Raw genomic sequence first — 25,006 nt, 5'->3', positions numbered from 1 at the left:
CATTTGTTTTACTTTTATTTTTGTATATTTACTTTTGGGTTCAAGAAAATACAAATGAGTAAAAAAGAGACATGGAATATATAATTTCGAAATTTTTAAAATGTAATTTTTTAATTGGTCTAAAAATCCTGTTTTTAGGTGGAGATATGAATGTTTTGCATTTTATTTGACTTAAAGCAGCGTTGGCAGCATGTAGGTGAATAAGGTAGAATTAAATTTCCATCATGTGAAAACTTTTATCAGGCTGTAAACTACTGAGACAGTTTATTGGAGAAAGGTCAACGGCTTTGATCAATACCTGATATCTTTAAAAACAATGATACATCTGTGGATCTATCTTTGAACTCCAAATGAAAAACTGGATCAGATCAGTTTAAAGTTTTTAGCTTTACCCTTTGAAAGACTGACTGCAACATTTTACACACGAGTGACCTGAGTCAAAGACGTACCTGCTGGCTGTGTTTGTTGTCCGAGCTGAGTTTACATGAACGGGAGGCCGGCACCTCTTCTTGCCTTTTTAAAAGCTGTTTTTGTTCAGTTTACATGCAATGTGAAGCTCCACACAAAAGAGCGCTAACATTAGCCTGCTTGTGCTAACACAACAATGCAGGCCTCACACAGACCTTCCCCGTGCGAACTCGAGTGAAGAGGGCTGCAGGTGTGTCTCTGTAGGAGAGCGGGTAACGGTGTGTCCCATCAGTATGGAGGATAGCAGTTTGTTTTGGTTTCATGCTGGTGCTCAAGGCCGACCCCTACTGGATGAAAGAGTCGCACATTCTTCCTTTTAAACAAAGCATTGTGACCCAGCGACCTTCTGTATGAAGGTCAATCAAAGAAGAAAGACTGCAGAGAGCTGTTTATACAGTATAAACATTTTATTTCATGGTTAATAAGAGACTATAATGTCCGCCTGTGGGAGCCCAGAAGCAGACAGGTGATACATAATACACAGGTCTACAGATATAAAATATGGCTTCACATTAAAAGTTAGAAGTGATGAAGAACACTGAACACTCAACACGTGCACATCTCCTTCTAACTACACTACGCTCCTAACCGAAGCTCGACTGACTCATCAGTCAGCAGATATTTTTGCATCACTGTTGGCTTGTCACATAAATATATAAGTTATTGGCTTCTAAGTTTTCCAATATGCGCCGATAGGAAAGTTTTCTAAACAGAGCATGTAACGTGGAAGACAATGCTTTGGGTGATTTTTTTTCATTTTTATGTTTTTTAAGAAATGGCGTCATCATGTAATTTGTCCAGCAAACCGTGCTCCGACTCCATAGTTAGCATTACTCGCAGGGCTGTCGCGACGCGTACCCGAGTAATGGTCGTAGATGTAAAGTGATGTTGATGATTTATCGTTTAAGAAAGTAGCCTCCTGAGCACCTTTCATGTCAGAGCTAGATCCTATCCAGCTAATAAACTCACGTTATCGGGCGACATATTGGTATTGGCAAACTTTCCTCCTCCCATAATCGGCATCGTATCAGTCTTAAAAAAAACCCACATCGATCAGGCTCTACACCGCACCCATCAGCTCGATGTTTATTTATTTAAACATGCCTTATTCACTTTTAAAATGTGAGGTTTTTTTGCTGTTGATTTGTCCAAACAAGTTATAATTGGAGTTGCTGTGTAAGATGCCATAAGAAAAGAAATCGGCTCTAAAGTCCGAGACACACCGAGGAGACACTGACGCACCAAACTGGACCGTTGGTGAGCGTCAGCCGCTGTCCGCCTTTTGTTGGTGGGACAAATCTCTCCGATTGGCTGTTCGGAGGTTTTAATTTATCTCGACTCAGGTTTTGAAAGCCATAAGTGTCATAAAATGGCCTTCTTGTATCATAACGATGGTTTACCGCCACCTACTGGCATGGAGAGTTATTTCCTCCCCTGTGCAGAGCGTTCGCGGTGGTTGGCCGTCGGCTGTAGCGTTTGCGGTGTGAGGCAACGCCACGCCGTCTGCTTGGTGTGTCAGGGCCTTAAGTCAGGCGAATGCACATCGATTCAAAATATCTACAAGCTACAGTGAATAGGCAGTCCACATTAGACTTGGATTTTATTCTACAAGTTAGCAAAAGCGAAGAGAAAAACCCAACTCATTCTGCCATCTTCCAACAGAAGGCACCAGACGTGCAGAGCCAACAAACCACAAAGGGAATCTATATCTGTATTTAGGCTGCAGGGAAGCTTTCAGCCAAACGCCCACACACACACACACACACACACACACACACACACACACACACCCCAGAAGTGCTACAAAGCCACCATCCAGCATCTCGCCTTTTTGTTTCCAATTGTCTATAATGATCCTAAAAGGTTAAAAACATGAAGAAAAGGCCAAACATTTGAGATCCTGCACAGATTTGTTAAAAACATTAACCTCTCCCTGTACCTGAGCCTTTGACTTAATCACATTAGGGATATTAAGCACAGCGCAGACTCCCCCCCCCCCCCCTCCCCCAAACAGGGTGAGTTGAGTAATTTGTTGCAGTGGAACTCGGAAAAAAAAAAAAGGATTTGGAAAGCATCGAGTGCACTTAATTGCAACTCTCCTCCTATCTCCTCCTTTTATCCGGCATGGTATGTTTGGGTTAGTGGAAAATCTGAGAGATCATCCCTCGGGCCAAGGTGGCCTTGAGAGAGCTCAGCAGCATTAAACAAGGACAATCAGCAGTTGGCGGAGGTTGACGGAGTCATCCAAATGCATTTAAAGTGCATGCGTGTCACTCTTCTGGAGATTAAAAAAGAACCAAATGTCATTCTTTGATGTACTCTGGCATTATATTAAACTGGACTCAATACTGAAGGAAATCTCAGCCTATAAATGATCTCTTTTGCTTCTTTTTCTTTTTAACCAGAGGAAATGTACGGAAGGTCTCGGCTTAAATCGGGTATGAGGGTGAGGTAGTTGGATTTGGGAAATCCTAAATACTGTGCCTCCGGTTGTGGATCATGGCCACGATGTGGGTTAGGTCCAGACTTTTGATCATCACTTCCATGAAATCCTGGTCACTGCGAGCGCCAGCAACAAACTCCTCCAAGGACAGCTCGCCTGTTAGAGAAGGAGATTAGATGTGAACCCTTTGAAGTAACACTTCTAGTGGCATCTGTTTCAATGAGTTCTCGTTAAATCACTATGACTACGATGAAGTAACACGACGATGATTTGTCCCACTGTTGAAGAAAGATTAAGAGTCCGGCTAACAGTCTGACTTATAGTTTAATTTAACTTGAAACGGGGAAAAAAAGGGAGTTTCTGAAACAAGAGCAAACAGGACGAGACAACCAGCAAGGAAAGATCAGAGCTCATCCCAAAGGTGACCAGGAAGTAAAGAAAGAAACTGAGATTTTCAAGATTTTAAATTTGAATAGGCACCAACTCACTTTGCTTTCAAACAAATGGTCCTCATTTCTTATCGACCTGAACTCACTCAAATAACGTATTCTTAAAGACCATTATAAAAAAAAAAAAAAAAATATCTTGCTGTGATTTTTTTAAACTTTCATTTATGGGCCATCGGCTCAATAACCAATCAAAGACACTTAGAAATGAAAGTCATCCAGGCTAAAATCTGTCCACATATCCAGTTTCACTCAGGAACACAGCGCTCTCACTCCTACGTCATGAATGATGCTACATGAACACGTCACGTTTGTGTTTCGGAATAGCTGCTTTTATTTAATTCTACTTTGGGCCTTTTTGCCTTCTTTGGACAGAACAGCTGAAGGGACACAGGGAGTGTTGACAGGAGAGAATAGGTCAGAGGTCAGATTCGATGAGGGTTATAACCTCTGAACATGAGGAGGAGCACGAGGCTACCCGGTGCCCTGAATTTAAATGCAGAACCACTTGGATGTGGGGGATAACATCTGCATCCTTCCAGGGTTTTTTTCCAATGTTTGTCAAACTTTGGACAGCTACTAAAAAAAAAAGTTTCAACCGCTTCTTAATAAAAGTTAAGTTTGCAGAATCTGATTAAAAGTCTTTGATGAAAGGCTTAAGGGTAGTCATTGTGTTCCAAGGCCACCTACGACTTTTTCCATGCGCTTGTTGTGTTTCCTGATTCAAGACGGCGCTGGAATCCGATGAATGCCTTAAACACAACTGTCCACCCACGATCAATCTCTCCCAACAATCTTCGCCTCTGCGCCACAGCTGCCAGAAAGCTCACTCACCATCTCCGTTTATATCAATCCTTTCAAACACGCGGTTTGTAAAGTCCTCCGCAGACGCGTCCTGATTTTCACTTCCATTGATCGCACGGATGGCCTGCGGGGGGGGAGAAAAGACTGGTGTCAGTATGTAGACTTTGTCTGAGCGTGTGCGAGACTTTCAGCTGACTGATAATCTGCACTGTACCTTAATGATGTTGAGGAGCTCATGGCGGTCGATGCAGCCGTTTCCGTCCACATCGTAAAGTTTGAAATACCAGCGCAGCTTGTGCTCCATCTTTCCTCGCATCACCAGACTCAGCGCGGCCACGTACTCCATGAAGTCTATGTAGCCGTCCTGCAAACACAATCGACATTTTCGTCTTCTTTTACTCGTCGTCAAAAACTTGTTTCCAGCCAATCAAAGCTTTACGTCAGTCTGAAAGAGATGCCTGCCCTCGCTTCAACTCTAATGTGTGAAACGGAGCGAGCCAGGACGGAGGATTATCTCCGCGGAGCGCCTGAACAATCTTTACCATCTCGTAGTTGAAATCATGCATAAAGATTACCACTGCCTTTCTGTAGGCTGACGGGGAGCCTAAGTATAGACGCCCTGCTTTTTCAGACAGCCGCATCCTGCTATGACCCGCTTGGACGCTCCAGGACTCCGCTAATTAAGCTGTGAAGGATGGAAAGGGTTCCTAAGCTGGCTGCTGGGACGTCACTGCATGACTCGTGTTTACATTTTACAGATGTTCCATGTGGGCCAAGTTTAAAGAACCTTTTATGCTCCGGTTATATAAAGAATCCCTAAATGCAACCAGCAGACCATGTTACTCATTGCTTTTATTGGCTTTACGCTGAAACAATTACTCAATTAATCGATTGACCTCCTTTTAATAGATTCCTAACTTGTAGTTTAAGACATTTTTTTCCAAACAAATGGACAAAAAAAAAATCCCCCTTTTGTCTCACATATATATCAAATGATCTTAAAGTTTAGGAGAGAAGGTCGAACCAAAGGTTCAGAGTACAGATGTCACCTTGGGCTGTGATTGGCTTCTCTCACTGGGCTACGTTTACGCTACATTTAGTAGATGATTGAATAATTAATTGACCTACAGGAATAGTCGGCAAACGTAACCAGGTCCCCAAATATTTCCTCTTAAAGGATTGCATACCGCTTTCTAGGGACGCCTTAGCTTCCTGATTCATTCAAAGAGCTCGATCAATAAGTAGTCATAAATGACAATGTGGATATTTTACTTTTAGGTCGACATGTTTTTCACTCTATTAACAGAACAAAAAGTTATTTTTTTTAAAAATCAGTAAATTAAATAATCATCCGGCAAGTTTGTCAGATTTGTCAGAATGTAAACATCTGTAAACTTCTCAACTCGCCACATGCATGTTGTTTACATGCACGTTGTTGAAAGTCCTACGTCCTTTTCTGAACAGACAAAACAAAAACAATCTATGAAATGACTGCTGGTAACACAATCTAACGTTGAACACACTACAGTGAATCACGCACACATAGAAAGGACCTTCTTGTTGTCTGTCATGACTGAACCAAACATTCAGTATTTGTTAATAAGGAATAGTTACCAAGTTCAGAACTCGGAAAGGAAATATGTTTGTAACATTTCTCATGTATTGAATCTCAAGCCCACCGTCCACAGTGGAGTTTAGCCTCTTATTACGTCTGTGTACATCTTTTTTAAAATCTATTGATTGCAGTCATCCTCTCGTCTATCTTACCTTATTCATGTCGAACGTTCGAAACATCTGCTCTATGTACGCGTTGGCCTCGGGGTCCAAACCTCGAAGCCCAAAAAACAGCTTGAACTCGTGCAGGGTGAGCTGCCCCGAGGGACACTCGGTCATGAATTTCTTGTACCAGAGGTGCATCTCCACCGCCTGCAGGTCGTCCACGGTGCTTCCTGTTGAGTTACCCATTGCTCTCTCTCTCCGTCACCTGAGTGTGAGTCCGTTACCTGAAGCTAGAGCCTTTAAGCAGCAAGCTCTGGGATCCTCCTCGTCCAATTGGTCTACTGTAAAGTGGAGGAAATCCTACCTCACAGTCACACAACAATGGGACTTAGGGTGAGAATAGCAGCTGGCTGGGGGGGCCTTTTGTATCTGTTAGTCTCCTCTGTGTCCTCCATGGCTCTAATCACAGGCTGTAATCCAAGTGAACATGCAGATAATCGGCTTAATCGGCCAATTAAAAGGGCAGCCTGATTGTTCCGTTTCCATCCGTGTAAACTTGAGAAGTGCTGACAAATATAATACGGCGTTTATCCCTCGTAAGGAGACACGGGGCATCCATCACAGTCTGAGCTGGAGAAGGGCTCAACGTGGGCTGAAGTATATGGAGGGTGGAGAAAGCATTCAGAGCCTTCAGTTTACTGGGGCATTTCCAGTTTGGCTCGACGCTCTCTGGAACAAACTCCGTGATTAAGGGAGACATGGGGAGCTTCTTTATCGATAAACACATTTAGAGGGTTTGCCTTCATGGGATTTGTGCCATCAAGACATTTGTCTGCTGGGTCACTTTATAAATACAGATTGTTGTTCCTCCTCCTCCTCCCTTATTTATTGGATGTTTTAAATTATTTGTTTTCTTGTAGTCTCGTGTTGCCCATTCTTTAAGGCTGTATGATTTTTAAATTTTGTAAAATGTTTTTTTTTTAATCTCAAAGCATTTTAAAACGATTTATGGACCGTGCTCTTCATTAGATAGATAGATAGATAGATACTTTATTGATCCCGAGGGAAATTCAAGGCCCGAGGGAAATTCCAAGGCATTAATCAGAACATTTAAAATACTAGATTAAAACGCCTGAGTTGCAAATCCCCCCCCTAAAATACTTTATTATTATCAGCAGAATCTACTCAGTAAAGTAAAACTACATGCTGAACAACAAAAGGTCGTCTCTGAGTTTTTATCTCAAGTCACATGGTCAGATTGCTGTCGCTCTGACAATACAGGGCTTTTCAAAATATCCCTTTATACTAATTACTAAATACATCTCCTACAATCACTAAGTCCCTAACACTTACATTCATAGTTTTTTTTTTGTTTGTTTTTTGTCAAAGCGTCTTCAGTTATTTCGAAAAGCGCTGCATAAAACCAATGTATTATTATTATAATTATTAAATACACTTCATAATTCTCCCTCATCTAAAGTTTCATGAAGAAACCTCAAACAAATTGGATTAAACATCAGTCAAAATACTCCTTAGTTGATGCTCAACTTGTGTTTAATACTTGTGCAAATTAACAAGATTACACAACAGTACTTGGTAGAGTCATTTGATACCACAGCTCCAAGCCAAGAAGCTGTAAGCCATAGCCGACCGGAACAGTGGCCGACATTTAGAAGAAATGACCAAACATGGAAGAAAACTCTTCAAATAATACCACAACAATATTTGGAATAAGTCATTCTTGTGTATGAAATTAAATGTATTTTTTTACCTTTATTTTGAAGTGCATCGCCACAAGAGTCCGACCGATGTGGTATTTTTTGGGGCCGATACCAATAATGATATTATAAAGGAAAAACATTTGATGCTGATCTATATCGGCCGATATCTTTCTTGGATGAATTTTCAATCTGTATGAACAGATATATTTAAATATACACATTTATAAAATGATGCTCAAATTAAATATTTGCCTGGTGAATAAATCTAGTAATATCGGCGCATATCTACGGTCAAATTAGCCGATAGCGATGGTCACTGGATATCAGCCGATTAATCGGTCGGGCTCTTATTACCTCCTCAGAAAGCAGTATTGTTTTACTCTAGTTTTACAACTTTGTAACATATCAAAAATAAAGTAGTAACATAGATTTTTATGTTAGTGGTTAAGCTAAAAAAAAAATTAAGATAACATGCTGCTGGTTCAAAGATAAGTATTAGTAAAATAGTAAAAAAAATAATAATCTAAACGCCAAAAAAAAAAAATAGCTGCTGGTTATTTCAAAGCAACATTTCACTCTTCATTTAGTCAGTTTTCACGTAGACGCTGCAGAAAACAGATAAAGTCGAGCACTGGAGTACATTCAGCAGACTTCAGAGTTTCTCTTATGTAAAGTACGACTTTCACAGGATATCCACCGAGCTGTACTCAATGAGTCTTCATTTAGACAAACGCATGAGGAAACAAAAGAGGCTGCAGCAGCAAATATACAAATGAAGTGTATGCTTCACTTAGGCACAGATGTTATCATAAAAAAAAACAAAAAACTTTTGGCTGCTTATGTTTGAGAGAACTTGTCATGTAGCTTTCATTTAAAATCCGACCTGTCCTCTGCTGTAGTGCAATAATGTTAAACAGAAATATAAGCCTACATATTGTACGCCTGTTTGAATAACCCTGTATCTTATTTGCATGAAGCGTGTCTCCTTATAATCACCAAACACGGAATAAACACATTATATAACTTCATATACTAACATAACACTTATAAGAGTATGTTTTAAGAGCTTAAAAAAGTAAAAAGCTATATTTTGTTCTGACTTCAGTAAGGCCTCATTTCCTTCTTTTTCTTCCAGCATCCTTCAAACTTCTCATTTTAAATGATTTCCTTCAGCTGTACTCTTTCTTTGCCTTGGTTTGGCTTTAACACACATGAAGAAAAGAAAAAAAAACATGAATGTCACTGTGTCGTTGTTGTCTCAGAGCTGGGGCAGATCTCCCGGGTACCACCTGTGATACTTTTCCTCTTCCCCCAGTGAAGGTGTCTAAAGATGGAGTCGAACGTGGACACTGTGTAACGAGCAAACAGGCTTGTCCACTTCACCGCCTCCACCATCCACTGCACGCTGCGCCCAACAAACGCCAAAAACACTGTGGTGTAGTGTGCAAGCAGCAGCAGGCTCCTGCCCAGCTGCCTGCCCTGCTTGATGATCAGGTTGACTCTTTGGTCGTGTCCGGCCATTGTCACAATTTTCTTTTTAGGATTCTTCCAATTTTTATAAATTATGTTGTTGTATTTCAAGGCTTAAGAGCTAATTTTTCCGTTTACAAAAAAAAATAAAAAATCCATATACCCCCTATGAAGGAGGAGACGCCTTGAAATTTGTGGACGGTCCCTTACATACGACGATCCCGGTCGTCCAATCAGAGCAGAGGAAGTTTTGTTTCCGGGAATGTTTTGGTGATGTGGCTATGCTCTGACATCCATCCGAGGAAATATACCAAATAAAAAAAGCTTTACACTGGAAGCACTCTTTCAGGTGAGTCTGCTGTCCTTTCTTTTTTAAATACACCTGTCACGTGGCTGCATAACACCACTGTCATGCACGAGGAAGAAAATCCCTGCGAGGCAGGTTTGCAGAGAATCCGCTCTTATTACTGAGCTAAGTAGCCTTTTTAAGCTAACTTACTGTGTCGTGTGAATTACAGAGTAAACATACGATTGTTTTCGTCGAGTATCCTTTTCACAACGCCGTCTCTTTATCTTCAAAAAGCGTCTAATGTTTTTTTCAAAACACCGCCGTCCAGGCGCTTGGAGAGGTTTGAATCCATTTTCGCCTTAGCTAGCTTTTAATCTTTGCTGTTCACCAAAAGACTGACGCAGCCGCAGTGGAGAGTTCGGCTGCGTGTTCGGGTGAATTCGGTTCCGCTCGGTTAAACTCGGAGCTCAATAAGTGGTGGGGGTCGTCTGACAATGTGTTGCTTTGGACCAGAGAGGGAAAATGTGATATTTTAAAAAATATGATAATCTGTTTGAACTTGATGATTGGGTCAACAGAGTCTACATATGATAAAAGTAAAATAAAGTAATGTACATGTCTAACATTAGTTTCTCAAAACTTTTTATAATTCTTTGTTTTAAAAAACTATAGAAGTCGGGGCTTTTAAAGTAAGCGGTGATATGTAAGACATAAGTACGGTAATGTTGGTCTCGCCTCTAAATGTTGCCCTTCTCATTCTTCTTCACAGTGCCGTCCTCATGTTCAGCCGTCTGGCCACCGTCCTCCAGGAGCTCTCTGGAGAGGAGGGTCCAGACGGAGACCCACAGGTGAGCAACAGTTATGCTAAAGGGGAACGCTCACCGTGCTCCAAACGACAACTTTCATGGTCCGATTTTTCAGAGGTCTTTATCCCAACTTGGAGCAACCAAAGAGAAGATGATAATATCACGCCTCTGTCTGATTCATCTTTTGAACTCTAGATCGATATTGTATCTCTTATAAGGAATTGAAGTTCACTGACCTGAATTGTCTTGCTTGCCAAGAGGGGCTCAAACTTTTCTTCTCTGTTACCTTGATCAGGGTATGTTGGTGCCGCAGCTCCCTGCCGGTGAGGATCAGAGTCCAGCTGAGTCCGAGGTCCCCGAGGAGGCCATGGAGAGGCTGGCTCACCTGGAACAACTGGTGGTCCAGCTGAAGGAGCTCATCCGAGACAAGGACACCGAGCTCGTCCAGAAGGACACCGAGCTGTCCAATAAAAGTGCACAGCTCAAGGTAAACGTCCCGCCGGTTTGTACGCCTGCCCTAAAGGCTGAATACCAAGTCAGACACGCTGTATTAACTATGCAAATGATTTTCATATGACTTCTGTTCTCTTAACATCCACAGAATGAGAAAGATGAAGCCGAGGCTCGCTTCACCAAACTCAAACTGCAAGCAAAAGCCAAGATGGCGTCTCTCAACAAACAGATAACAGATCTGAAAGGACAGGGAGGAGAAGCTACGGTAAGTTTGAATTATGCAAACGAGTCTGCGCCGCGCTTGATGACATACTTTACTGATCATCCTTTTGTTGACTTCAGAAAATGAAAATCAGTCACGCTCATGTACCACAAAGGAATAAACAGAATTTTATTCAGCGACTGGGCGTTTGTCTCTTCAGAGTCCGGACAGCTCTTTCACCGGAGCTGCAGTCGATGAGGAGCTCCAGGAGCTGAAGAAGAAGCTGAATGAGGAGGAGTCCAACAGCAGAGGGCTTCAGGAGCGACTCCAGAGCGCAGAGCAGCTCCTCAGAGAGAAGGAAGCTACACATGCCAAGCAGGTGACAGAAGGAAAAATATTGACTTTACACATAATCTAACGAAGGAAGCTTTTTCACAATAATTATCAATAATAATAATAATAATCAACGTTATTATTTTCAGCTGGGGAAACTGCAGGCTGTGATCGGTGAGAAGGACGTGCGTTTCCAGGAACAGATCCAGAAACATGAAGAAGAGCTGCTGAGGGTCACGACGCAGCAGCACGACGACGGCGAGCTCCAGCAGGTCAGCCTGAAGCTTTTCCCTTTTTTTTTTTTTTTTTTTTTTTTTTATTGAAGTAAACTTTTATGCACAACAAACATGGAAAAAAACATTTCAGAATTATTTTCTAAAAGTCAAAATGACCCGACAGTTGATCCTGTGGTTGAGAGAGCATACAGTGACCACACCTTAAAGACACATCGACTCTTCATACAATCATTTTTTGCTGTCTTTGTGCGTCCTCCTCTCAGGCTCTGCACGCAGCACAGAGGCGCTGCGAGGAGCTCGAACAGGCCTTAAACTCTCGATCCCAGGTGCTGGAAATGCTGCAGCAAGAAGTGAGCAGCGCTGATCAACAGAAACAGGTACAGATCCGGTTCTTCCGCATGCCAGCGAAAGCCTTTTTAATCAAAGACTTACTCCGATTTCAGCTGATATTTATATCGTGAATTCTTCCCCTGCTTGATGAAAAGAAAACCTCTTCAAACAGACACACCCCCACACCTCCACGACACGTCACCAGTAGGCATTGTTTGGCTGACACAAACGACACACGCCCTCTTCTATCCTTTCTGTCTTTGTGCTCAGATCTTGACGGCTCAGTTCCGGCAGATGGAGCAGGAGCTTTCTGAGGCTCTGAAGCAGAGAGAGGAGGAGAGGCAGCAGTGGGTCGAACAGGCGAGCAGGGCTGACGCAGAGCTCGCGTCCCTCAGAAGCAGCCTGGAGGCCTTGGACAGTGCGAACGCAGAGGTGGCGAGGCAGCAGAGCGAGCTGGCTACACTGAGGGAGGCGGAGCTCGTTAATCAGGAAGTGCTGGAGAAGGAGAAGATGGAAGTTTCCCGGTTGGCGAGCGAGCTGGCGCTGATGAAGGAGGCTGAGCTCGCGAGTCACCACGTTGCAGTAAGAGACAGGGAGGAAATAGCTCGGCTTGAAAGAGAACTTTCCTCGATGAGAGAGGCGGGTGAACACAGCAGGGAGGAAGCATCGGAGAGGGAAAAGTCGGAAGTGGATAAACTCGAGCGAGAGTTGGCTTCACTGAAGGAGGAGCGCGATGATGCCCTGAAGAAGAGCGAGGTCCTGGCTGAAATCTGGAGACACCTCAGATCTCTGACCGGGGGAGATGTCCAAGCAGCCGAGGAAACCTCCTCCTCCTCCTCCTCCTCCTCCGCTGATCTCTCCCTGTTCCTGGACTCTGTGAAGTCTGTTGAGACACAAATGACCAGGCTGAAAGCCGAACGCAGCGAGAGTGAAGAACAGTGTGCCGAGCTCACCCACACCATGCAAACCCTTCAGGGTGAGAAAATATTTCTGTTGTCTTTGTCAAAGCTTAAACTCTCCACTGTATCTGACCGTTAAAACACTGATGTTGGTTTTTTTTTTTTTAGAACAACTCGACAGAAAAACCACAGAGCAAGAGGAAACCACCGCCAAGATCCAAGAGCTGGAGCAGCAGATTGTGACGGTGAGAGCTGACAATCGATAAACACCTGATACAGAATCAGGAATATAAGTCACACCATGTATAAGATGCAGGGTTTGGATCTTAAAGCTCGGGGGTTTGGGCATCTCTGTGAGGGGGAAAAAAGTTTTAATGTTTTCCTGCGTGACGATTTCTATAGTTTCCATGAAATGTGCAGTTTCTACATAATGCAATACATCCTTCTTTTTCTTTTCTTTTTTAAGATTCTTTTTTGGGCTCTTTTTTTTTTGCCTTTGTTGGAGAGATGAGACAGTAGACAGAAATGGAAACCAGGGAGAGAGATAGTGGGGATTGACATGCGGGAAAGGAGCCACAGGCTGGAGTTGAACCCGGGACTATAGCCTCTACATATGGGCGCACACGCTAACCACTGTGATCATTTTTATTTATTTTCTAAGTTCTTCTTCGGGCCTCGTTGGCTGTATTGGATAGGACAGCTGAAGAGAGAGTGAGTTTCCTCTGTCTCCTCCTGCACTCTCATTGTCATCACTCTGCTTCAGAGAAGATGCTTCATTTCAACATTTCCTGCTGAACATCAGATGCTGGCAGCCTGTTTTTTTTTTCCTGACATGTAAACCGAGTTTCTCACCTCTCTGAAGCTTTAACTTCACAGTGCCTCGCTGCCTTTGAACAGACTTTCTGTGCTTTAATGTGTCTCTGTTTATACGATTAATGCTGAAGAGGAAGATGTGCGACTGGAAGCTTAGCATAAGCTGAGGAGCAAGACGTTTAGAAACGGAGCCCGTCTTGTCAGGTGCACTTTCCGCCCTTCACTCCAGTAGAGTTTGCAGAGTTCACTTGTGTTGGGGACAGCAGGGCGGCGTGCCTCGTCTGATCCTCCTCACCTGCTCCAGCGACACACTTCTGCCTGTCCTGGTGATGTAAGTCAATCCCAGACGGGACAGCAGAGGGGTCAGACGCAGACAATACTTGCGCCGTGTGAGGAAGTGCGTCTAATCCGGCCCGCACTGATCCACTGTTATAACCGCCCGTCTTACCTGACCTTCCTCTAACGCTGTCGGTGCACAGACACAAAGAGTTGACTCTCTTAGTTAAATACACGATATCTCCTGTAGAAAGTGATGACTCATACTTCCTCTTTAAATTGTTTCCGTCTGTTACAGATGTCCGAAAGAGATAACGAGACTGAACCGTCGTCTCAGGATTCCTCTGAAGCCAAACAAGGTACAAGGACAATAAACCTGTTTGTCATCGTCATAAAGGTCAAGGTCCATGTCTTTGGCGGCAGTAGCTCAGTCCGTGGGATCTTGGGTTCCCAGTCCCAGTGCAACCACCAATAAAAAATAATAATAATAAAAAATCTGGAAATTGTTCTGGTAGCTGGAGAGGTGACAGACCTTGTTTGAGAAGTGCTATACAAATAAAGATTGATTGATTAAAACTAATCAGAGGATCAAAGGCACACTCCTGATCTTGATAGTTGTTTTTTTTTTCTCTGTTTGTTTTTTCCCTGTAGTAACAACTACGGTACTTTAAAGCAATTGTTAAACACTAAATGTATTTCTTCATCACTGTACTCTTGATAACTCTCTCCTTCGTCGCCGTCCTCAGATCACATCCTGGAGCTGGAGCAGCAGCTGCTTGAAAGAGACAACGAGCTCTTTGCTTTGAAGGAGTCGCTCAGCCTGGCTCAAGAGCAGAGCTCCGGTGGGGTTGCATCGTGTGAAAGATGCGATCACACTCCAGCTCAAGTTCCTGATGCCGCTGTCGCCCCCTGTGACGAGTCTGAGGCCCTCCCTGAATTCACCGAGGATCCACAGGAGGAAGAGGAGGAGGAGACTACTTTAGTGGCAGGGGACACGTCTGTCATCTCAATTCCTGCCGACACTGAGAGCAGCCCGGAGCTCATCGGACACCAGTCGGACTCTCCTGAAGAATCCAAAGGGACTTCGTCTGACGAGATGGTGGCCAGTAGTGATTCAGAGGTCGCCCACAGCAGCTGGACCCTTCTGGAAGCTGTGAACCAAGATGGCGGTCAGGAGTGGCCCTCCGTCCTGCAGGACTTTGGCCCGCTGCAGCTCCAGTCGTGGGAGGCGACGAGCATGGAGTCGGAATCCTCCACGGTTCAGGTGGAGTCCTCTTCTGTCGTCATCAGGGAGACGATACAGGTGAATCTATCTCAGCAGGGTTCCTTCACTGCAGACGGTGGCGGTCAGGTGTTCGCTCAGGTTCTCGCTGAGGAGCTTCAGAAGAGGTACAGCGAGCTTTTGGCCGAGCTTCAGAGGCTCCGAGACGCAGCCGCGGAGTCGCAGGAGAAAATCACGAACCTGGAAGAGGAAACGCAGTCCCTCACTGTTGCAAAAGAAGAGGCCGAGTCTCAGAGCAAGAGCTACGCAGAAGAACTGGAATCAGCGAGAGAAGAGCTGGACAAACAATCTCAGGAAAGCAGCTCCGGAAAAGAGAAATACAGCATTGAAATCCAGCTTCTGGAAGAGCAGATAGAAATTTTAACCTCCGACAAGAAATGTAAGGAAGAGAAGATCCAGGCTCTGCAGACGGATCTGGAAACGGTTCGACGAGGTTTCAGCGAGCAGGAGGGGCAGGTCAGGATGCTAAACGCTCAGCTGGAGGACAGAGAGCTTCTCTCTTCAGAGCTCGAAAGGAGGCTGCGGGAAATGGAGGACAGCATGTTGGAACACTCTCAGACGTCGGAGCTTCACAACGACACTTTGTCAAAGAAGGACTCTGAAATCAGCGAGCTCCACCTGCAGCTGAGCCAGAGAGAGCACGAGATGACGGAGCTCAACGACAGCATGTCCGCTAAACTTCTCCAGGCAGAAGAAGAGAGGTTCCAAATCGACGGAGAGGTCGACAGACTGAAGCAGCAGATCGTGGAGCTCGAGAGAGTGAAAGATGAGAAACAGAGAGAAGGTCACGAAGAGTCGGCCGCCGACGAAGACGATGAACTCGTTAGTCTGCGAAAGGAGAAACGAGCGCTGGAAAGCCAGCTGACAACCGCCAAGAAGAAGCTGCAGGCCGCTCTCGTGCAACGCAAAGAGCTTTTGAAGAAGGTCGCTGATTTTGAGGCAGAAGCAGAGAAACGGGAAGAGCAACGTGACGAGGCGAAGGAAACTTCCGCAAGAGAGACGGAGCAGTCCAGAGAAGACGAGATCAACGAGATGGAGGCTAAACTCGTCCGACTCGAGCGAGCTCTGAGATCCAAAGAGGAGGCGTGTGAAAGTCTGGAGCAGAGACTACGTCAGCAGGATCAGGTTCTCACTGAGACGCTGGCTCGGAATCAAAAGCTGAGTGAAGAAGCTGAAACCCCGTCTGACGTTTCTTCTTCCGAAACGACGACGTTACAGTCGCAGGTCGCGTCTCTGGAAGCAGAGTGCGAGAGCCTCCAGAAGAAGGTTCAGGAGGCCCAAGAATCTCGCAAGGAAACCATCCGCAAAGCCAAAGAGAAAGACCGGCACCACCGCGAACAGCTGAAGCAGCAGAAAGAAGAGTACAGCGAGCTTATGGAGCGCTTCGAAGCACAGGCGGGTGAGCAGGAAGTCCTTCAGACCAAACTGACAGAAATGGAAGAAAGAGCAAGCGCTGACAGAGAAGATCAGCCGAGCAGGGAGACCCAGCAGCAGCCGGCTGGATGTTCGGAAAAGCCAGCAGCAGGAGATTGGGTTCAGGAGGATTGGGTGGATTTCGCAACATCCCAGACGTATTCGTCAGGGCCGCAATCCAGCGAGCATGTTCAGAAACCTGCAGGCCAATCTGACGTCTCCTCTGAGCAAACGGACGAGTCTCTGACTGCTCTCAGAGCCGAGATCCAGACCGTGAAGACGGCTAATTCAGAACTTCAGAAGCAGCTGCAGGAAGCCCATGCCAGCTTGTCGCTTAAGGAGGCAGAATTCTTAGAAGTGGGCAAAGAGCTGCAAGCGTTAAGAGAGAAGGAGAGACAAATTGATGCACTCTCAGAGGAAATGGTCGATCTCCGAGAAAAGTGTCGGCAGGCCGAGTCTTGTGCAGAAACCCTAAAAGCCGAGATAGAAGCTGCAGCGTCTGCAGATTCTGCATCCTCTGTCGCGGCGCTTCAGGCTGAAGTGCAGGACTTTAAGCAGTTCCTCGACAACAAGAACCGCGAAATCCAGGAGCTCAGTCAGCAGCTCAGCGAGCAGAACTCCCTCATAGGCTCGACGCAGGACACGGTGGCCCAGAAGGATCTGCTCATATCGTCTTTACAGGAAGAGCTGAAGGCCGAGCGGGAAAAGAGTCAGAGGTTGGAGGTCGAGGTTCCACAGAAGCAGGAGGAGGAAAAAGAGAGCGAGGAAAAGATCCAGCAGCTTCAGAGGAAGCTTCAGGCCGCGCTGATCTCTCGCAAAGAAGCGTTAAAAGGAAACAAAACTTTGAAGGAACAACTCGCTTCGACTGAGACGCTCCTGAAGGAGCTGCAGGAGAAAATGGAGTCGGCAGAAGAGGAGCTGGAGAAGCTGAGAGCGGAGAAATCGAAGCTGATCGACGAGGTTGACAGGACGTTACTGGAAAACCAGAGCCTAGGATCGTCCTGCGAGAGCCTCAAACTGGCCATGGAAGGCATACTGAGCGAGAAAGACGCCTGCAGGAAGGACGCCGACTTGGCGAAAGAGGAGGCCGCCAGAGCGTGCAAAGAATGGGAGGAAAAAGTCCAAGGAATGAAGGAGGAGTACGAGACGCTGCTCAAGTCGTACGAGAACGTGAGCGACGAGGCGGAGCGGGTGAGACGAGTCCTGGAGGCCGCCAGGCAGGAGCGGCAGGAGCTCGCGGCCAAGGTGAGGAGCCACGAGGCCAAGCGGCAGGAAGCGGAAAGACAAGCGGAAGAGGCGCAGAGAGAGGTGGACACGGTGAAGGACAAAATGAGGAAGTTCGCCAAAACGAAGCAGCAGAAAATCCTGGAGCTGGAGGAGGAGAACGAGAGGCTCAGAGAGACGCCGGAGAAGACGGGCGGAGCCAGACGAGAGGGCAGGGCTCTGAAAGCAGAGGTGGAAAGCCTTCAGGAGGAGCTGGCGGCGCTGAAAGCCGAGTTCGACGCTACAGCGGCAGAAAGAGACTCTTTAGGGCGACAGATCGAAGAGCTGAGGGCTCAGCTTCCACAGACTGGAGAGAACGAGGACGGCGTTTCTCAGACTGCTTCAGTTCGCTCTGCAGCTGTTGTGGAAGACGTCGTAACTGCTCAACAATCAAACGTAATCATGACCAAAGCTGAGCCGGTTGAGAGCCAGAATGAAGACGAAGCTGAATCACTAAACCCGGAGGAGACACAAGATAGACAAACAGCTGCAGTCCGAGCACAAGACGCACAGTTACAACCTACCGAAGAGACGGAAAGAGAAGAAACCGCTGACGGGACTCGAGCTTTATTGGAGGATAAAATGAGGGAGATGGAGGCGGCCGTTAATGCCGAGAGGGAACAGTGGCACGAGCAGGAGGCTGAACTTCGAGCTGAGTTAGCCTCTCTGGAGCGAGAGCTTCACGAGACCAAAGAGAGAGAGAGCGTCCAGGCCTCTCTGGAAACCTTCCTCCAAGAGAGCAAAGAGAGAGAGAGGAGCCTGATCGCAGAGGGGACCAAGAGGGAAGCCCAGTTCAAGGAGCTTCTGAAAAGTCTTGAAACTGAAAAAGACAACCTGGAGGAGCGTCTCATGAACCAGCTGGCTCAGCTCAACGGGAGCATCGCCGACTATCAGCAAGAGGCCGCCGACAACCGCGACAACCTTGAAGATTTGAAGCGGGAGGTCGAGAGGTTGGAGAGGGAACGAGCCGAGCTGGAAGCCGAAGCCCGGAGAGAGAGGGAGCGGGCCGCCAGGCTGGAGGAGGACATGAGACAGGCCCAGAGAGAACGAGCCGAAGCCGAGGCCGAGTCCGGGAAGCAGAGGGAGCTGGAGCAGCAGCTGAAGTCGGCTCAGCGGGTGAAAGAAGGGAGTCAGAGCAGAGCGCGTCAGCTGGAAGAACTGCTGAGGGAGAAGCAGATGGAGGTCCGTCAGCTGCAGAAGGACTCCATCCAGTACCAGGAGAGGATCAGCGAGCTGGGTCGGGAAGCGAAGGCGCTGCAGCTCGGCCACGAGGAACTCAAGAAGAAACTCGAGCAATCCCAACTGGAGACGTCTAAAACTGTAGAAGACCTGAAAAAGTCTGAGGCCGACTTGGCTCGATGCAAATCCGAGCTGGAAGAGGCCCAGAAGACGGCGAGCGAGGCCATAGCTGAAAAAACGACAGCTGAAAACAACGGCAAGCAGAAGGAGGCCGCAATGAAAGCCGAGGCAGAGCAAACCCTCGACTCGGTGAGGTTCAGGCTCGGAGCAGAACTGAAGGAGATGGAGCTGAGGCTGGAGGAGGCGTACACGGAGCGGGCGAAAGAAGAAGAGGCCACTCTGGAGGCTCGAGAGATGGCAGAAGGAGCCAGCAGACGCGCTCAGGAGATGCAGGCGCGCCTGGACGAGTCTCTGGCCCGGCTGGCTGCGTTCTCGCGCTGCATGTCTTCATTGCAAGACGACAGGGACAGAGTGTTGGACGAGGCCAAGCAGTGGGAGACTCGCTTTAAGGATTCTCTGCAGGGTAAGGAGGCTGAAGTACGGGAGGCTGAAACACGGGCCAAAGAACTGGCAGAACAGCTTCAAAAAGAAACCGCCTTCAAAGAGGAACTCCAGCTGTCCGTGGATAGGTAAAGACATTCTCTTCTTTCTTTACATTTCTTTGTAGTCATTGTGTGTAAGCCCAAAACTGACTGTTTGTCCTTTTAGGCTAGAGAAAGCAGACAAGGACTGGCAGCTGAGACTGGAAGCCGAGGAAAGGAAAGTCACAGAGATCCAAGCAGCCTTCGATGAGGAGACTGACAAGCTCCAGAAGACCACAGCTGAGCTCGAGGACGCACGCAACGAAGTCCAAACCCTGAAAAACGAGCTGGAAAGTCTCAGCCAGAGGTCCATCGCTCTGGAGGAGGCTGTAGGTCGGCTGCAGGGCGAAGTTAACCAGGCCCGGACCGAGCTGAGGGAGAGGGAAGCGGAAGAGAGCCGACTGTGTCTGAACGTGGAGCAGCTGGAGACAGACCTGCGGTCCTCCAAGGCCTTGACTGAGAATTTGCAGACTGAGCTGCAGGAGAAGCAAAAACGAGAAGTGGAAATGCTGGGAGAGAAAGAGCAAGCAGTTACTGAGGTATTTGCACGTTTAGAAATGCATTCAATAATCATCATTTGTTTCTGAGAAATTTATTTTTAACAAATGTCCTCCCGATGGATGTGCTTTATTCGCCAGGCTGCAGAGGAGGCGAGGAAAGAAGCCGACAGCAGAGCACAAGCAGCCGAGGAGGAGCTGGAGCGGAGGAGAGGGGAGCTCCGGGATCTGGAAGAAAAAATTAGAAAAGTGGAGGAGGAGAGCATCAACAGAAAAGCCAAACTTGATTCTTTCACAAAGGCCATGGGCTCCTTGCAGGATGACAGAGACAGAGTCCTCAATACGTACAAACAGCTGGAGGAGAAACATCTGCAGGTAACGCACACCACCCTAGAGCTGAGAGGAGGTGGAGAGCTGAATGTTCGTGTGATCACGTGGTTTTTTTGTTGCAGGTGATGATGGAGAAGGACGGTCTGATCCAAGAAGCAGCAGGAGAGAACAACAGCCTGAAGGAGGAGCTTCGCTCTCTGCGGGTCCAGAGAGACGACCTGTATGCTGAAAAGGCCCACCTGTCCGCCCAGCTTCACGGCTACCGGGACGAACTTAACCAAGTGTTGAGCATGAAGGAATCCCAGCAGAAAAAGCTTCTGGCAGCTCACCGCGAGCGGATCGCCTCTCTGGAGAGGGAGCGACAGGAGTTAGAAAGCCAGTTAGAGATGCAAAGCAAAGCCAGAGAGGTTGAAGTCCAAGCAGTCAGAGTGGAAGAGGAGACTCTTAGCCAAGCCGTTGAAGTTACAACGGAATCACAGGTGATTGATGCTCCTGGTGCAGAGGTTGAGAAGCTGAGGGAGCAGCTGCAAGCAGCAAGGGAACAAGTGGAAGCTCTGCAGGACACTCTGCAGAGTGAGAGACAAGGGCAGGAGAGCAAGGGCAAAGAGCTGGCTGAGCTGCGGTGGGAGGGAGGCGTGATGCGGACAGAGTCGGAGAACGCTCAGGAGAGGGTGGCAGAGCTGGCAGGAGACCTGCTGGTTGTAGAGCAGAAGCTGCTGGAGGAGAAAGAGGTGACGGCACAGCTGAGAGCAGAGATCCAGTCGTTCTCAAAAGCCATGGCCTCCCTCCAGGACAACAGGGACGAAGCAGAGAACAAGGCCCGAGAACTGAGCCTGAAGATGGAAGAGATGAGCCGAGCAGGCGGCCAGGCAGCACAAAGCAGCCCCGGAGGCTCCACTGGAGAAGTGTGGGGGCTGAAGAACGCTCTGCAAGCCCTGCAGAATGACCGGGAAAGACTGGTACGTGACATTTCTGATTTACAAAAAAGCACATCTCTACTGGCAACGATATCAGAGAAATGTGATCAGGTTTATTTTGCATTTTCATCATATTTCTTGGCGCTTCTCTTTGTGCGCAGCTGGAGCAACTTCAAACACAGACAGCTGAGCTCAAGAAGCAGAAGTCAGAGCTGGCTCGGCTTGGAGCAGGAGAGCTGATTAAAGTCAGCCAGGAGCTCTTTGAGGAGAAGAAGAAGAACGAAGACATGCTGAGTGTTTTAATGCAGCTGGAGAACGTGGTGGAAATGGGCAAACAGGAAGTAGAAACTCTCAGGTGAGGCGCAGGGTCTGTGTTTTGTCATCAGTCAAAATATAATAGAAAAGCAGACAAGATATTTACACGTGTGTATTCTGTTTCGTAGACTGGAGCGTATTGACTGGATGGCTCAAGCGGAGCAGCTGAAGCAGCAGACCCTCGCCACTCTCTCAGAGAGGGATCAACAACTGAGGCAACTTGCTGCGCTGCTGGAGGAGGCCCGCGCTCATAAACCCAAACTTCAGGAAGAACACTATCAGAGAGAGGTAAATGTTTTCTTTGATTTGTAACTTTAAAGGACAGAATTAGGCCTCACATATTATGCTTGAAGTCCTTGGCTGGTTTTTTTCTGCCTTTTTTTTAGAACACAGCTTACAGAAGGCTCAACAAAAATAAATAATATATTATTGGATACGTTTTTTTGAAAGAAATTCGAATTTTACTGAAGCTCAAACAGAATAGAAACCATCTGTTGCATGTTATTCCCCTCTCGTCCTGCAGGGCACAGAGGAGGTGGACAGCGCTCCTGGAGCCCCACAGGAGCGGAGCAGCCTGCTTGACAGCCATGCCTACATCGCGGAGGTCAAAGAGCTACAGAGAAGGTATAGAAGGAGTCCGACTTGACCAGAATGTGTTTTGTTTTTTTCAATTGGTAATATATATATGGTTTGTTTGTGTCTCCTCCTCGCCAGGCTGGACGAGGAGATGCAGCAGCGGGTGGCTGCTGAGGAGCAGCTGATGGTCGAACAGGATCGACTCAGACGGTAAGAAATGTGAAACAAGATGACGATTAATGAAAGCTGCTTAAGGCGGTGTTTTGTGTCTAAAGTAGAAGCAGAGCGGGATTTTCTGGCACAACTTCAACAACTAACAATGTGAATGAAGAGTGCACGACTTAAAGAGGTCAAAATGCTGCAGCAACACTTAAAGGTCAATTTCAGGAACAAATTAGACCAACGCATTTCAGCTTGTGACCTTCATCAGGGTCATCAGTCATCCCCATGTCTAAAGGACATGAAATAACCATCTAAGTATTTAAGACATATTATTATTATTTCTATATTTTTCATTGTACAATCTTGGGTATTTGTTATTTGTGAAACCGTGCTTGTGTATACTTTCTGTGATGTTTATGTGCATCTATTCTTTTTTAGTGATTACAGATGTGTAGAAGCAACACAATATGACAGCTAACATCTGTTTTTGTTGTCATTACCAGCCAAAGCCAGTCTAAAAGGCACTCAGCACACGAAGAGGAGACTGCTGTTTTCATCGAGCCGTCGGAAGGAGCCGTCACTCGAGTAAGGCTCCGCTAATGTCCTCCACGACCTCATTTGTCAACTTCATAACCGTACTTATAAAGACTGACGAGCTTGAACGTCTGCGGTAACCTTGCCCTTCTTGTCTCGCAGTCTCGGAGAGGTGGCCCGGGTTTAATGCGGATGCTCCGGGTGGCTTTCTGTTCCCGTCAGCGTACCCCTCTGCTGCTCACGCTCTATCTGCTCACTGTGCACGTCCTCCTGCTGATGTGTCTGGGCGGATACCTCTGAAACCAGCTCCCCTCACTGAGAACAGAGAGCAGGGCAAAAGATATGAAGAATGGACCTTAGCCATCTAACCATCGTTACATGTACAAATCATAGAGGATACAAACATTGCACTTTACATGGCTTAATCTTTCAGCCAAAGTATGAAGATTTGTAAGAAAGAATTAATTGAATTAATCTTGTTGGCTCTTTTAAGGCTTTGAGGGTATATTATAATATTTTCAAAAACCCAAATAGACGGAACATAAAGGGACCAGGTTTGTTTTCTCACTCTTAAGAATTTACAAGTAGATTCATAATCAAGTATTGAGAAAGTTGGTGTTGTTTATGTGCCTTTATGAATTTGGATATACAAGGGTCACTTTAAATAGGGGCAAAAAGTTGGGACTTTTTGTGGACTTTAGTTTACGTTTCATGGAAATCACTCAGTGTCGGTTAAATATGGCGCCAAGGCTAGCAGGCTTGTTAGCTTAGCATCGAGGCTTTACGCGGAGGGGAAGTTCTGGCTCAGTTAAATGGTTACAAAATGGACAAAAAGCAACACTTGAGACCATTAATCAAGAAGTCGTATTTTTTCCCTTTTTTTTTTTTTTTTAATTTGTGCGTTAACTAAAGGAAAAGCTAAAACCCCGAGATTTGATTCTCATTGGTTGCCAGGCAACCTGCGGAAATCCTCTGAAGTCACTCGCGGAGGCTTGAGGTGCTTTTGTAGTCCAGTCTCTTCCTCTTCTTCCCATTTAGTACAGAAAAAACGAGCACAGTGCAATTTTTTGTTCTTACACATTCCTAGTGTGTTTTCATTTTCAATCATTTTTTAGCAAAGAAGCATTAAATCAGCTCGTGTGGCTGTCCATGTTTCCCTCTTACATATCCAGTATGATTCTCTGTTTATGCTTATGTTGCACACTTTGAGATTTTACTATTTGCCTTTATTGGCAGATGAAGACGCTGTTCATGTGAAATGTTTTACTACAGCAAGGATTCATTCCAGAGGAGAAAGACTGCTGTGTTTTCCAATGATATCCATCCATCATCGATTACCCTGAAGTAGCATAACTTATTGTCCAACACTAGTCACCAACATACGCACCGTATAGCCTGTAATCTTTCTGTTTGTTGTTAATTTAAACTCTCACTGTTGGTGGAATAATTATTGTGTAATCTTTCACATCATGCTATTCTTCACGCACACGGAAATCTACTTTACTACTCTTGATCTGTAAATAACTGTTTACAAAGGGCTGTGTAGAAAAAGGAAACCTAATAAAAGTGGTGGTGGTTTAGTTCAGGGACTGATATGTTAATGAGTTGTTTTTTTTAATATGTTTCAGATTTAAACTTTAAAAAAAAGTTTTTCTGCATTAATTAACCAAAAAAAGGGGTATTATTCAGTCTTTCTGCAAAGGCTTGACCTGGGTATGTGCCTGGTTGTGATCAAAATGTTGACTGCTCTTTCTCAACAGTTCATATGAAGGTGAGTATGAAGGATGTCATGATTTACTGTGACATCACAACGCCATGGTTAAATGTTACTAGACGCTTACTGTCACTTTAACATGTCAAGCTTCAATAAAAGGATTTTTATTTTCAGTCTGAATTTAGTCAATCTAGATTTTAATGACACATTTACACTTAGTATACTCACACTGGCATCGTGTCTGTCAATAACAACATGGACATGAAAGTAGCACAGATATAAAACTACAAAATGACTGAACTAGTACACATTAAAAACTGCTACAGATAGTGGGGGGGAATTAGCTTTTCTGCAAGATCTGAACTTTTCCACAGCAGGAAGGTGTTTGATGACATTATTGATAGTGATTGTGAATATGCCTGTATCTAATTCGATGGGCTTGAAAAAAACCTTTGCAGTATTTTCATTTTGCTAA

General features: G+C 45.9%; 2 protein-coding genes across 2 annotated transcripts; one reads left to right on the top strand and one right to left on the bottom strand.

Moving 5' to 3' along the window:
• Window positions 1–252: 252 nt before the first annotated feature.
• Window positions 253–6,894, bottom strand: guca1aa (guanylate cyclase activator 1Aa). The gene is made up of 4 exons (XM_079335315.1): window positions 5,929–6,894; window positions 4,376–4,525; window positions 4,192–4,285; window positions 253–3,067 (listed from the first exon to the last, which is right to left on the bottom strand). The coding sequence occupies exons 1-4, from the start codon at window positions 6,124–6,126 to the stop codon at window positions 2,940–2,942; spliced, it is 570 nt and encodes a 189-aa protein (XP_079191441.1). The 5' UTR covers window positions 6,127–6,894; the 3' UTR covers window positions 253–2,939.
• A 368-nt stretch (window positions 6,895–7,262) lies between these two features.
• On the top strand, window positions 7,263–24,406 carry golgb1 (golgin B1). The gene is made up of 20 exons (XM_079335175.1): window positions 7,263–9,420; window positions 10,130–10,208; window positions 10,462–10,653; window positions 10,768–10,884; window positions 11,042–11,200; window positions 11,304–11,426; window positions 11,654–11,767; window positions 11,991–12,696; window positions 12,788–12,864; window positions 14,007–14,067; window positions 14,455–19,534; window positions 19,614–20,025; window positions 20,125–20,358; window positions 20,436–21,272; window positions 21,392–21,585; window positions 21,674–21,833; window positions 22,069–22,169; window positions 22,260–22,331; window positions 22,787–22,868; window positions 22,980–24,406. The coding sequence occupies exons 2-20, from the start codon at window positions 10,140–10,142 to the stop codon at window positions 23,115–23,117; spliced, it is 8,928 nt and encodes a 2,975-aa protein (XP_079191301.1). The 5' UTR covers window positions 7,263–9,420; window positions 10,130–10,139; the 3' UTR covers window positions 23,118–24,406.
• Window positions 24,407–25,006: the final 600 nt, after the last annotated feature.

The sequence above is a fragment of the Symphodus melops genome (genome assembly GCF_947650265.1).
Source record: "Symphodus melops genome assembly, chromosome: 22".
Classification (NCBI taxonomy): domain Eukaryota; kingdom Metazoa; phylum Chordata; class Actinopteri; order Labriformes; family Labridae; genus Symphodus; species Symphodus melops.
This window is presented reverse-complemented; position numbering and strand designations above follow the sequence as displayed.

Bases quoted from the DNA above. Each gene is read 5' to 3' on its own strand.
- guca1aa (XM_079335315.1), bottom strand. From the start codon at position 6,126: ATGGGTAACTCAACAGGAAGCACCGTGGACGACCTGCAGGCGGTGGAG. The intron at 4,526-5,928 runs GTAAGATAGACG...TTGTGTTTGCAG, and splicing joins GAACGTTCGACATGAATAAG to GACGGCTACATAGACTTCAT. The intron at 4,286-4,375 runs GTACAGTGCAGA...CCCCCCCCGCAG, and splicing joins AGCTCCTCAACATCATTAAG to GCCATCCGTGCGATCAATGG.
- golgb1 (XM_079335175.1), top strand. From the start codon at position 10,140: ATGTTCAGCCGTCTGGCCACCGTCCTCCAGGAGCTCTCTGGAGAGGAG. The intron at 12,697-12,787 runs GTGAGAAAATAT...TTTTTTTTTTAG, and splicing joins CACCATGCAAACCCTTCAGG to AACAACTCGACAGAAAAACC. The intron at 14,068-14,454 runs GTACAAGGACAA...CGCCGTCCTCAG, and splicing joins TTCCTCTGAAGCCAAACAAG to ATCACATCCTGGAGCTGGAG.